General features: G+C 44.8%; 1 protein-coding gene across 2 annotated transcripts; it reads left to right on the forward strand.

Moving 5' to 3' along the window:
- The first annotated feature begins 3,629 nt into the window (after positions 1-3,629).
- ADIPOQ (adiponectin, C1Q and collagen domain containing) lies at positions 3,630-14,233 on the forward strand. 2 transcript variants are annotated; one of them, XM_025913346.2, is made up of 3 exons: positions 3,630-3,783; positions 12,289-12,537; positions 13,408-14,233. In XM_025913346.2, exons 1-3 carry the CDS (start codon positions 3,702-3,704, stop codon positions 13,926-13,928), a joined length of 852 nt encoding a protein of 283 aa, XP_025769131.1. In that variant the 5' UTR covers positions 3,630-3,701; the 3' UTR covers positions 13,929-14,233. The 2 variants fall into 2 exon arrangements, with proteins under 2 accessions (XP_025769131.1, XP_086531072.1); XM_086674946.1 differs by having other exon boundaries at positions 3,632-3,783; positions 12,316-12,537.
- Positions 14,234-14,546: the final 313 nt, after the last annotated feature.

Consider the following 14,546-nt stretch of genomic DNA (forward strand, 5'->3'; position numbering starts at 1 on the left):
TGCACTGTCTGCACAGAGTCGGATGTCGGGCTTATACCCACAAAACACAAGATCATGATCTGAGCGAAAATCAAGAATCGGATGCTTAACCAACTGAGTCACCCAGGCTCCCTGCAAAAGTTTTAATTTTGCTGGAATCTCAGTTATCAGTGTTTCCTTGATGGATCATGCCTTTGGTATTATACATAAAAACTTTCCCTAGCTCTACTTCCCTGTATTAGTTTCCTAGGGTCGCCAAAACAAATCACCACAAACTTGGTGATTTAAAGAAGAGTAAACTACTTTCACCTCCTACTATGGCCGAATATTCACTAATTATTTTTTCTGTATGCCATTTCCTGTCACCTCTCTAAATATAACAATTATTCTTAAGTCCGCTCCCCCACCCTTTTTTGGCTATTAGCTTTGTTTCCTTGGGTGTAAATTCTTCTATTTGTTGAAGTTGTGGCCTATGTCAGATTATGTCTGTTGGTACTCAGCCCTATATCTATTTTTCTATATTCCCTTTCACTCCTGAAGCCAGGTGTCTGAAAGGACATATCCCCGACTCCCTTGCCAGATGAGCTCCTGTTAGGTTCTGCGAAGGAGAGACAGCTGTGTAAGATTGAAAGGAGCAAAACAGAGAAGCTTTGTGTTTCTGGTGGTGCCCCCGGTGGTGTCAGTGGCCCTAGCTGCTCTTCACTGCAGTGGGGGGAGCCTCTAGGAGTACAGTGAGTGTAGGCTTACAGGCTATGGCCCAGGGGCAGGGGCCGCTTCCTGATCTCTGGGCAACACCCTCTCCTTTCCTTTGCTTCTCCAGCAGTTCCAAAATGATTGTGGAAAATTCTTGGGCTCAAACAGTACTTCGGTATCAGGAGGGGCCCCAGGACACAGGTTCTCAAAGCTATAAATCTAGGGTTGCTTCTCTGGCCTTTTTGCCAATGGAAGTGCATTACTGTTAGTCCAAAGCATGAGTGGGAAAATAGGTGCTTAAATTAGTATCTGAAGTTGCACTTGGATGAAGTGCAGTTAGAGCCAGACTTTTTCCTTTTATAGCCAAGAATTTTTTCCTTTCTTGCCACTTACAGGTATTTGGGGAAGGAGCAGAAGGCTGCAGGGTATGCTGTCTGCTGCCTTGCTCCAGTGTTCTGGATTATTTTTCAAAACATAGTAATTATGCTTAATTATGTCGATTAAGATTATTTTTTGAAATCACAATTAAGCGAAAAATATATGGCAATATTTAGCCATACTTACAGGAAACTTAATCATGCAGCCGGCTGTTTTAATATTGCAATTCACAAGCTGACAGGGGATTGAACTGTAGCCATCATCACTACCTAGAGTGAAATGATCACATTAATGTGATCATTTCCTCTAGGGTGTGACAGTTCCGTCCTGGGAAAGAAGGCTAGCCTCAAGGCACTCCTGGCTGAATGCTCTTCAGTTACAGTCTCTGAGCCCCTATGCCACAGAATTGCCTCTTTCCACATGGTGACCTTTGTAGTGGATGGCAGATTTCTCTGAGGTCTCAAAATGACAGGCTTTCACAATGTCACTGGCTGACAGCCAGACCCAGTGCAGTCCTGCTGTGCTTTTGGGGCTAAAGTCATTCCACCTTGTGCAACAGTTAAAGCCTGCTGTAAACAGCCGCATTCCCAGAAAGCCAGGAGAAAATGGTGTTTTTTTTGGGGGGGGGGCGGGGGCAACCCGAAAGCCACACTAAAGTACAAGAGTAAATCTTAGGGTTTCATAGTCCATCAGGAAAAATGAGGGACATGAGGTATTAGAAAGCATACGAGTTTTGTAGTCAGACTGATCTGGCTCAAATCTTAGATCTGTGCCTTGGCCAAGTCACTTTATCTTGAAGAACTCCAGATGCTTTATTTGTAAAATATGAGACAGCCGTAGCTATCTCCCGGGAAGATTAAATATGATCACTTCCCTATTCATTTATTCAACATTTTTTATTGCCTACCTTGTACCAGATCATATTCTAGGGGCCAGGGGAGACCACACTGAAAAGGCAAAGCTCCTGTTCTCATGAGGTTCCTCCTGTAGTGAGGAGAGACAGATAGTAACACAAACCAAAAGTGATGTAATTGAGAGTAGCTACCGTTTCTGTTTTCTCTTTGGTCCAACCTACCTGGCAAACTATATTAAACCTTGTTTTCCCTGGCCCCTTATCTAAGCCAGTGGGCCCTTGGAAAGGGACTCATGACTCCAATCTCAATGGCCTAATGTGACTTTTTTTTTTAAATGTTTATTTATCTTGAGAGAGACAGAAAGAGAGTGCATGTGCTTGCATGCACAAGCTGGGGAGGGGCAGAGAGAGAGAGAGAGAGAGAGAGAGAGAGAGAGGGAGAGAGAGAGAGAATCTCAAGCAGGCTCTGTGCTGACAACAAGGAGCCCGATGTGGGGCTTGACCCCATGACTGTGAGATCATGACCTGAGTCAGAATGGAGTCAGATGCTTAACCACCCAGGTGCCTCATCATGTGACTTCTCTAGAAAATTTGCATATTAGCAGGAGGCCTTAGGTCAGACTTTTACTTCACTTTGCTGTGGACTTTTAGGTTTTGTGTGGCCAGCAGAGGTGGTGTTTGGGGACAGGCAGACACTTGCCTACCTCTGCCTGAGAACATTCTGTTTCTGAATGTCTTGTAGAAGTGGCTGCTGGGATCCTGAGTCCTAGCTGGGGTCATGATTTAATGCCTGAGAATTCATGGCTTGTAGGGGCCAGCTCTGATCCTGCATTTCAAAACAAAACATGGGTTTGCCAAGAAAGAGTCTAACGTGATGAATGTTGCCATTTCAAACCTAAGCCTTCTAGCAACACCTATGTAGGTGGCAACCTCTGGTCTTCCAGGCCAATCCCATCCCAGAGCGGGGTTCACCAATAGGTAGATTAAGCAATATGCCTAAGGCACTGGCAAAATGAGGACTCACATACCCATAAAAAGTTAGTTTTCAAAACGTTATCTGGAATTTTGGAACCAGAAAATCTTGAAAGACATTCTAATATTAGGTCTTATGTAAGTTCTCTGTTGTGTTGAATTTGAATAGGGTTGGGGGCTCCATAGTCTTTTGGAATGCAGGGTCTCTAAAGATCTTAATCTGGCCCTGCCACCCACCGCTTCAGAAACTTCCCTTTACCTCAGTTCTCCGAATGAACACACAAAGTCTTCCCCACATCTGAGGTCAAGGCCAGAGAGTGGAGGATATGTTCTATGTCTTACTTTATTGCAGCATTCTCCCTTCTGAAGTGGTGTGTCTGAACCACAAAATGTCACACTTCATCATGCACAGTGAGCAGGAGTGTGGTGGTGGTAATCGGGGTCCCTGACTTATTAGGGCAAAGCTATGGGGAGAGGGAGGTCCCCTGGACCACCGGGCAATTCATTTTACAGGAGGAAGTTTCTCCCACAGATGGAGAGATAGCTTGTAGCTTGCTTTCCTTTCTCTGGTCTTGACCCTTGTCCCATCTTCTACTGCTATTGTAGGAAGCCAAAAAAAAAAAAAAGGAGCCAAGACCTGAGAATGTGAATGTTGTGACTGTGGCTTCCCACTTGGCTTCCCAAGCCCAAGGGGGGTTGCAGCAGGTTCCCCAGAGTGGAGACCTGAGGCAGCTGCCAGGGGCAAGGTGCCCTCCCACTGGCCTCTGGCCCTCACAGGGTTAGCCAATGGGAAGAGACAACTGTGGGGTGGGGACTGCCTGCCCCCATGAGTACCAGGCTGCCGAGGCTGGACCATCTCCTCACTTCCATCCTGACTGCAGTCTGTGGGTCTGATTCTACACCTGAGGGTAAGATCAAGTTGATCACAGTTCCAGGCCGGGGGTGGGGATGGCTGCCTTGCAATGGAGCCTCTGGCTGGGGTATGCCCAGGCTCTCTCGTACAGGCAAAACTCTGGTGAGGGCAGCACTGGTGGAGGCAGACAGACCTTGGGCTTCTTTCTAGATTCTCCCACAGCTCCAAGAGTAAAGGAGCTGTTCCTCTGGTGAAAATCTTGAATTTTGCCCAATTCACTCTGTGGCACGATGCCTACCCAGAGAAAAGGTTGGGATCCGTGAGGAAGGAGGGATGGTCCAGTGATAGAGTTCAATTAAATAAGAAGAGAAGGAAATAAAGCACTCCTCAGCTTGACCAGGTAGGCAAGGAAAGTAGGCAGCTCGGGGATAGCCTGAGCTCTGACCTCAGCTTGAGTCTGGAACCCAGCTCTGCTACTTGACTCTTCTCAGCAAATATTGATTGAGAAAGTTCTATAGGCCAGACATTGGGTAGACTTGCAAAGATGAGTGAGACATAATCATTGTCTGGATTTGAGGGAATCTGTAAATATGGGGATGTGGGGATTTCTCACAGGACGATTGAGACATTCAAATGGAGTAATGCAAGCTTGGCATATACTGAAAACTTAGGAAAATCTTATTTTTAGAAGACATTTTCCGGCCAAAACCAATGGGTCTGCCTGGCCTTTGCCACGCCCAATCCTGCTCGCCCCAGCAAGTGCTGTGCCTGAGGCATCTGGTTGTTTTCAGTGTAGGAGGCAGACGTCAGAGCAGGAAGGATTTTAGAGATCAGGCCATCCCTCTTGTGTCAGTGGATGTGGATCCCTGGTCTGGAGAGGTTCTGGTTTTCAGACCAGTCCTCACAGGGAATGCAGCCACCTCACTCCTGGTGACTCCCTCCATTAGGGGTAAGGCCAGCTCCTCCAGACAAGGTAGTGGAGCAGGGGAGCCCTTTATGCTGGTAGAACATGCCCAAAGGAGCATGAAGGTGTCAGCTTTGCTCTTGAAGCAGAGAAATAGAAATGGAGCCCTGCAGCTCAATTGGCAGTCCTTGTTGCCTTCCTCCCTTAACTCTTGAGGAGTTGTAGAGAGAGACACAGGACTTGCTTCTTGTCCTTTCTAAGGTGGCTGCAGGGACAGACTTTCCACCTACTCCTTGTCAAGCCAAGAGATTAGTGGCCCGACTTGGCTGAAGTCAGAAGGTAGAAGCTTTGGAGAGCAGAAATTTTCAGTCAGGATTTTTTTCATGTGGAGAGCGACTGATTCTAAAAATGCATTGGAGGGATGTTCGGCTTTACTACTTCTTGAGAATATATGCGTGTGTGTGTGTGTGTGCGCGCGTGTGTGTGTGTGTGTGTGTGTGTGTGTGTGTGTGTTGGGCATAGGAATGCTGACGGCTCTCCTAGGGTTGAGTGAAAGCTTTCAGGTAAGGGGTGCCTTGGTGGCTCAGTCAGCTAAGCATCTGACTTTGGCTCAGGTCATGGTCTCATCGTTTGTGAATTCAGGCTCCTCATTGAGCTGTCTCCTGTCAGCACAGAACTCGCTTCAGATTCTCTGTCCCCCCTCTCTGACCCTCCCCTTCTTTCTATCTCTTAGAAATAAATAAAAAAATTTTTAAAAGGATAAGATTCTCTCTCTCTCCTTCTCATACTCTCAAATAAAAGAAAAAAAAAAAGAAAAAAGAAAGAAAGCTTTCAGGTAATCCTCCTGGGAGCTAGACCAAACTGAGTTGATTCCTGATTCTGTCATTCATCATTAGGTTGTACCATGTGAAATGGTACTCCCAATATTCTACCACTTTAACCTTTAAAAATGGCGAATGCATATAACCCACAAGAGTTGTATGATTTTTTTTCCTCCCCAGCCGCCCCGCCCTGTATACTAAGAATTGCGTGATCTTAAGCCAACATCTTGGTCTCTTCAAGTCTCAGATTCTTCTCTATAGTAGAATCAAGAGCAGGGCCGTGGGGAAGGTTACAAGAAATCAAGTTTGAAAGTGCCTTATGTAATTTCTACTCCAAAGTATCCTTGACCAATTTCAAAGTGTTCTCACGTCCCTCCTCTTACCTGATTGCGTTCAGTAGATTCTGAAGCTGAGTCTGAGAGGCTTTTTAGAGGCAGTGTAATGTGATGGGAAGCTTACCGGTTTGGAAGTCAGAACAGGAATCTCTCAGGGGTCATGTCCTTAATGTCTCAATTTCCCCATCTCTAAAGTTGGGATTATTTTCCTTACTTCATGGAGTTCTTGTAAAAATTAAAATAAGTAATAAATAAAATAATGTGTGGAAGCTGCTAGTGTGGGAGCTGGCCTCTACGAGGATCTGATAAGTGCCTTCTCCTTAACCTCCTGTTTGTAGAAGCAGGGCAGGGGTGAGATGATTTCTGGGGTTCATTTGGCTCTCAGGGACTGAGTGATCTGTGCTTTAATGCCCTTTCCTGCTACAAGGGTTGGCACAGATTTGCTGACCTTTCCCCCCCCCCCCACCATACTGCTCTGTTTCCTGCCAGCCCTAAAGGAGACTCTGTCCTGTATTTCGTAGGATTCTGCTGTTGTTACTGAAATTCCAGCAGGTCAAAGTGGAATTTCTTATATATTAAACAATTTTTTTAAACATGTATTCACCTTTAAGAGTGAGAGAGGCAGAGTGTGAGTGGGGGAGAGGCAGAGAGAGAGAGGGAGACACAGAATCCGAAGCAGGCTCCAGACTCTGAGCTGTCAGCACAGAGCTCGATGCAAGGCTCGAACTCACAGATCGTGAGATCATAACCTGAGTTGAAATCAGACGCTTAACTGACTGAGTCACCCAGGTGTCCTGGAATTTCTTATAAATTTTAGCACTGAAAATGAGAGATCATAATATGGCCCTTTAGGATCCAGAGAACATCATGGCCATCCCTCATATAATTCTTTTTTTTTAATTTAATTTTATTATTATTATTTTTTTTGATATTAAATTTATTGTCAAATTGGTTTCCATACAACACCCAGTGCTCATCCCAACAGGTCCCCTCCTCAATGTCCATCACCCACCTTCCCCTCCCTCCCACCCCCCATCAACCCTCAGTTTATTCTCAGTTTTTAAGAGTCTCTTATGGTTTCATATAATTCTAAGAATGAATGGATCCATGCCTATACACGGTGTACCATGAGAGCCAGTGCAGTAGAAAGAACTCGGCCTTTGGATTTTAAAGTGCACCTCCACACTCTTCCTTGTTATGCATGGGCAGAAGTTATTAATCCTCTATGGTCCTGGGATTTGTCATGTGGGAACTGAGTCCTACTTCCTGGAGTAGTAGGGCTGAAATAAGATTAAAGGGCAGGTGGATGTACAGTGGTCCAATACAGGTGGTCCATAAATATTTGTTAGTTTCCCTTCTCTTGACTTATATGTGTGGACGTTTATAAAATGCTTCAGACTTTTAATCAACTGGTTCTCACAATAAGATTGTGAAATAGGTTGCATAAGGATTAATCTCATTAATAATCATTAATAATATCATTAATAATTTGGAGGCAAAGAACATGAGATTTGGGGGTGGGGTGGAGATAAGTAAGTCACCCAGCAAGTTAACGGTGGAGCCTAGACGAGAAGCCAGGGCACTTGCATCATAACCTGGAGGGCTTTTCATTCTATTTTTTCTTATGTCCCCCATCCCATGGAGTGGAATATGAAAAGGCAGATGTGTAATCCTGGTGCATTTTTTTTTCCTCCTGTGAACTATGCCTAAGACTCTATTTTTGGGCTTTGGAAGACCAGAATTTGATTTCCAGCTCCTCCTCGTTTAAGAGCTCTAGGCTCTTGGATGAGTCACTTAACTTTCCTGAATCCGCTTCCCTCATCTCTAAAATGGGTACTATTTATATTTATATATTTATAGCTATGACTATAGCTAACATTTATTAAACACTGACATGTGCCATGCCCTGTTCTAAGTACATTATATGGATTACGCCTCTTAATCCTCCAACAAATACATGACTGAAACACATTATAGGTAAGAACAAATTATTCCCACCCGAGCACCAAGATCATAGAGCATGTGATGTCCTTCTCTTTCACACCATCTCTCAGAATGGTTGTGAAGATTACATGAGACATTTTAGGCAAGAACTTTACAAATGGAGTTCTACAGAAACAGAATTATAAGTGTAGCTTGGGAGTTAGCTTCATGATCCATATAAGAGTTGTCTCTGCAGGCACCATTGAGTCTTAGATTACAGTTTCGTTTAATAGTGTTCTCCGCTGTAGAAATAGAAATCTCTCAAAATCAAAGGGTAACAATTGCCATATCTAAGCAAAGAACACAGATAATTTTGGAATACATTTTTTTAAGAGACACTTCTGCACTGGCCTTCAATTGTTATCAATTGCCGCTTTTTCCACTCAGAACTAGGTTAGAAGACAACTTTCTTCTGCAACCAGAATCTGTTCTTAGAATGAGAAAATTCCTAGAATCGTGTACCCATCTTCACCCCAACCCCCCCTTTTAAATTTTTTTTAATGTTTATTTATTATTGAGAGACAGAGCATGAGCATGGGAGGGGCAGAGAGAGGAAGAGACGCAGAATCCAAAGCAGGCTCCAGGCTCTGAGCTGTCAGCAGAGAGCCCGATGCGGGGCTTGAACTCACAAACCGCGAGATCATGACCTGAGTTGAAGTCGGAGGCCCAACCAACTGAGCCACCCAGGTGCCCCACCCCACCCCTTTTTTCAGTACCTCCTCCACCCCATGCCACTGTCATGGAACCCAGACTGGTTGTCCCTGTTAGTGGAAAAATCTGTCCATAATGCCAAAGTGTTGAGGGCTGAAAGAATTCTATTCTCCCTAAGGCTGGGAGAATAGAATCTTGATTTTTCAAAGAGGAGGAGGAACCAGAGAACCCAGAGACCTTCTTACATCACACTCCCCCCAACAGTTTGGAGACAGCCCCCAATCTCCTTTTATCTTTGGGTCTTTCCATAGCTGCACCCACCAGTTCTTGCATTCTGGATTCTCTCTTCCCATCTCCCTGTGGAAAAGGACACAGCCTCATAGATTCTGCCCTCCTCATTTCTGGAGAAAGCAAGCACAGAACCTCTCAGAGGTCTTCTTGGGACTTGTAATGCTAAGCCCAGAAGGAGAAAGAATGAAGGTGACAAATAGAAATTTCAAATGCATATGAAGTCTTCAAAGCCTCAGAACAAGCATTCTTCCTAAACACAAAAGGGGCTTGGCCGGCCTCTCCTCCTTGGCTTCTAATCTCACTCACCTCTTTCTTCTTATTGTGGGGCAAGCCAAGCCCATGCTGTGTCTCATTTTATTTCCAGGAGCTATGGACTACGCCCTCCTGAGCCCTTGAAATCAGTAGAGGGCGACAACGGTACATGCAGATGGAAAGAGTGAGCCTTGGCTAGAGATTCACCACCACTGCGGAGGGGACAGAGTCTGTCCAGTCCTTTCTGTCTCAGCTGCCATGTTTCTTCAGTTTCTACCCCTCCTTCTATCAGTCTACCTCATTCTCAATTCTCACGTTATTTATAAGATCATATTTGTTCTTTGCTAAATGATCTATCAGCTCAATAGAGAGGGAAAAGATGAACTGAAAGTGTCTTTAAACAGCTAGTCTTCAAATAGGGAGAAATCATTTGAGTATTTTAGATCACAGCTTACACCAAAACAAAATATCGAAGATGAATTAAAGAGTGAAATTTAAAATATATCGAACATCAGAGGATAAAAAAATAGAATATTTACCAAAACATAGAATGGCTGAGAACTGTTTAAAACTTAGAGGCAAAGAAAAATATCAGCAGAGTTGACTCTAAAAGCTAAGACTTCTGCCACTTAAAAATCAGGATAAACAGAAGAATAATCTACAGAATAATCACTTAAGAAAATAGTCATGGCATATATGATAAAGTGTTGGCGTGAAGAGCTCACACAAATTGATTCAAAAGCACATGGGGCGCCTGGGTGACTCAGTCGGTTGTGTGTCTGACTTTGACTCAGGTCATGGTCTCGTGGTTTGTGAGTTCGAGCCCTGTGTCGGGCTCTGCGCTGACAGCTCGGAGCCTGGAGCCTGCTTCGGATTCTGTGTCTCCCTCTCTGTCTGCCCCTCTCCTGCTCACTCTCTGTCTCTCTCTCTCTCTCTCTCTCTCAAAAATAAATAAACATTAAAAAAATTTTTTTAAAAAGCACATTGTGTCCCTAGTAAATTAAGTGACAAAAACCACTAACAGATTGTATAATGAATGAGGAAGTTAAATTGGGATAGGAAATTAAGTTAGAAAACAGGACTTTGATAAAATGTACAACTCACTAATGATCGAAGTAGCCAGGTACCATTTCTTTTGTTCCCTAAACTAACAACAACAAAAATAGGTTTTTAAAAATTTTGCTGGTGAGAGTAGTTAATAGGCTCTCTTATGCACACACTAACACACGACCTAGTAACAGTATAACAAACTGCAATTTGGAAATATGCATCAAGAGCCTTAAAAATGTTCATACCTTTTGGTCTGCTAATATTACTTCTGAGAATATGTCATGACAGAATATGAGATGCGGATAAGCTCCATGACCAAGGATATTAGTTAGGGATTTTAAAATAATACTTTAAAATGGAAGTAAGCTAAAAGTTGAACACAATAGAAATGGTTCCGTATAGTTGGCTATATCCACTTGAGGAAGGAGCACATACACCGTTAAAATGATGATTATGTGAACTAGAAAATAACAAGGCAAAAATTGGGAATGAATTTCTGTGCAAAGTACCTTTTTCATTATGTTTAAAAATAAACAGAGAAAGTCTTGGGACTGGGGATTCTTTTGTTTTCTGTGGTTTCCAAGATGTTTATGTTATTAGTTTTAGTGAATACATGTGTGTGTCTATATCTACACCTACATCCATATCTCTCTCTCTCTCTATCTATGAAAAATGAATATATATGAATGAATGATGGGTTGGTTGTATCACACTGAGAGGGCACTATAGACCCCAGGTGATGGGACATAGAAATGGGATTCTAGACGCCATGCACATCTTTGGGGGTAAAATTGCCAATCAGGGTCTTTCTTGCATCCCTCATGGAGGAACTGTTTCCTGAAACCAAACCCAGTTCTGGAGACTTTGCATAACCCTTGAGAGATAAGCATATTGATGAAAAATAGTGAGTGCTCAGAGTAGAAAAATACACACAGGCTGTGTTTAACTTAGAAGCATGTTCTTGGGATTAGGCACCTTTCACACTCCACAGAGGGTTTTAGTAATGACTGTGATCCAGGGTCCTTTTTCCTTTCTGTGGTGCTTTCTCTCGACTCCTTGGTGAGAGAAGGTTGAGAAGACCAAGAAGCTGGCTATCAGAGGCAGGGGACTAAGATCACCCTGATATCAGACGCAGAAACTGGGAGGGGACGAGTATCATCTTCTAGGAGGGGGATATGAAGGAACGGTTCTGGGAAGGTGTCCCCGGCCACCTGTACCACTTGAACTTTTTGCTAGGGCTCCCAGAAGACACATTTAAAATCCCCTCCCCTCTCCATCCTTCTTTCCCTCTTCCTACCTCCTTCCCTCCTCTCTCTGGCTCTCTTGCCCTTTCTTTTCTTCCTCAGAAAGTATTTCTTTAGTCCCTACTCTGTGCTGGTAGTATGTCAGTCTTCATCCCTGGTGCCTGTGGTTTAATGGGAGAAATGAATGAGCAAATCAGCAATTACAGCGTAGTGCAGGAAATGCAATGTTAGAGGTAAGTGAGGGCACTGGGGGTGTGCAAAGGAGGAACAAACAACCCAGATTGGGGAGGGAGGATTTCCTGAAAAAGAAGACATCCCTACTGTGTCCTGAAAGCTGCATAGGGATCAGGGAGGTAAAGAAGTGCTGCTAAGTGTGACCCAGGCAGAGTCAGTGCATATCCTCATGGGACAGTGTGTCTCTGGTTGTCTGACTCAGGGAAAGGCTGTGTGTGTGTGCCTTGTGCGAGTGTGTGTATACGTGTGTGCACTCATGTGTATGTATGCGTGTGTGTGTGTGTGCAATAACCCAAATGGTCTATCATGTGATCTAGGAAATGGGGAGAGGAAGAAAGAATGAAAGAGAAAGAAGGAAGAACAGACATAAAAATGAAGGAGAGGGAAGTAGAGAAGATAAAAGGAGGCAGAGAGAGAGAGATATTGGTTAGAGTTGAAGGAGAGGATCTGAGCCATCATCCTTGGAAAACTCAAGGGATAGATTCTTGACAAATGGACTCTTGGAATTCGATCTAAGGAGGCTGGTCCTGTGCCCAGACATGAGGTAATTGGAAAAGTGTTGTCCTGCCCTCACTGAACTCACGATCTGTTGAGGAAAGGAGACCATACACAAAGAATAATGCTAAGTATTACAAATTTCAGGGCAAAAAGAGATCAAGGTGGGTGGAAATTGTTAGAACAGTCTTCCATAAGAGGTGAGTGTTCAGAGAGCAGGTCTCAGAAGTGGGTGCTGCTGAGATGGCCCTGGTCCTGCATAGGTCCTGACGGGGTGTGCTGTGTGGGGTCTGCTCACAGGGCTGACGGTGCGAATCTGGGTTCCAGGGCTCAGGATGCTGTTGCTACGAGCTGTTCTATTGCTACTGGTCCTGCCAATTCGCGGCCAGGACTCCGAGACAGAAGGGCCTGGAGTTGTGGTTCCCCTGCCAAAAGGGGCCTGCACAGGTTGGATGGCAGGCATCCCGGGGCATCCCGGCCACAATGGGATCCCAGGCCGGGATGGTAGAGATGGCACCTCGGGTGAAAAGGGTGAGAAAGGAGATCCAGGTAAGAACAAGGTTTTCGGCTTCCATTGTCATAGACTTCTGTGAGGTGGAAGAGGCATTAGCTATTGACTAAGGCCTAGACACAGGGAGGAAGTGAATTTGTTTTCTGTGACCCACAAGCAACCCAAAATGGATTTGGGTTCGCCTCTGAGAATAAGTGGTACCTGTAAAACCAGTACGCTCAACTCTGCTCTAGCCACATCACGTTCTCTGTACCTTTTCCCATCCCACCTCACCCGTCACTATGCCCAATCTGTTCACATTCACGTTACCCTTCATTTCCGCTAACTTCCCATTCCACCCAGGGGCATTCACACATAATGCACACTCTTACAGCTCACGGTCCTGCTCCTGCGGAACTCTTGGTCTGATTAAGGACATAAGTCTAATGCACAAAGCTGTTAAGGATTACTACGAGAAAGCCTATTCCAAATATGCCAAGTTGAATGTGGACTAATGCCGGAAGTACGGAACCGAGACAAAATGCTCTCAATGCAGATCCGGATTATTAACAATGAAGGCTTTAAGAAGGAGGTGGGACTGGAGCCAGGCCTTAAAGGATGGGTAGACAGAATAGAGAGAGGGCATTCCAGACAGAGGGGATAGAAGTATGGTTGGTTGAGCCAACATGTGAAGGGCTGGCAGGGTGGAGGGTCTATGATGGAGACTTACAGGGAATGAGGTTGGAGATGAATTAACGGGAGATGTAGAAGGAGAAGGTATAACTCACCTCTTTGGGAGCCCCTATCGTTTCCCTGCTCTGCAAGTCTGGCAAGTTGTGGGTAAGGGAGATAAGGACGGTGTTTTAGGTTAGAACTAACCTAGGGAGGAGTTCTGTTTCTGTGGTCACTGAAGTCTTCTCATTCTCTAGGTCTTGTTGGTCCTAAGGGTGACACTGGTGAAACTGGAGTAACTGGGATTGAAGGTCCCCGAGGTTTTCCAGGAATCCCAGGCAGGAAAGGAGAACCTGGAGAAAGTGCCTACGTATACCGCTCAGCGTTCAGTGTGGGATTGGAGAGTCGGGTCACAGTCCCCAATGTTCCCATTCGCTTTACCAAAATCTTCTACAATCAGCAAAACCACTACGATGTTACCACTGGAAAATTCCACTGCAACATTCCCGGGCTATACTACTTCTCCTACCACATCACAGTCTACTTGAAGGACGTCAAGGTCAGTCTCTACAAGAGAGACAAGGCGATGCTCTTCACCTATGACCAGTACCAGGAGAAGAATGTGGACCAGGCCTCTGGCTCTGTGCTCCTCCATCTGGAGATGGGCGATGAAGTCTGGCTCCAGGTGTATGGGGATGGGGACTCTAATGGGCTCTATGCAGATAACGTCAATGACTCCACCTTTACAGGCTTCCTTCTCTACTATGACACCGTTTGATCACAACTAACTTAGAACCTCCACTGGGCCAGACAAACAAAAGTGAAAGAACAGTCTACAGGTTCTCAGTGTAGTTAGGAGATTAATTTTACTACCTGGTTGGAGGGCTCTGAACATTATTCATTCATTTACTCATTCATTCACCAAGTCCTTTAAAAAAATTATATACTATGTTCCTGAAGAAGACATGGTCCCTGGCCTCAAGGATCTGCTATGTAGTAGCAATGAAAGGTTAATAACATTTCCTGGGGTGCTTTGCACACATGGCAAGATACCTGACTACCATAAAGTATTTCATAGTGTTATTCTGTGTCTATTGTTTTTCCTCATATTCATGCCAATCCTGCGAGGTACACAGGAAACGTATTATTCTCCTCTTTTTGCACTTGGGTTCTGAGCCTGAGAGTGACTGCCTAAGGTGACACAGGTATTAAGTGGCAGAGTTAGAAATCAAACCCAGGTCTAGAGACCTTCTCCTCTAGACCCTGCCCTTGTTTAGGAGTACACGGCCTCTTGGGAGTGTTGGTAGGGAGTCAATCACCCAGCTCATCTGAGGGCCTCCGAGTTGGCCTTCATGGTGAGTTAAGCCTTTTCCCGGTAGAGCTGCGTCAGAGAAGG

The sequence above is a fragment of the Puma concolor genome, chromosome C2 (assembly GCF_028749965.1).
Source record: "Puma concolor isolate L17-30 chromosome C2, mPumCon1.1.hap2, whole genome shotgun sequence".
NCBI lineage: Eukaryota > Metazoa > Chordata > Mammalia > Carnivora > Felidae > Puma > Puma concolor.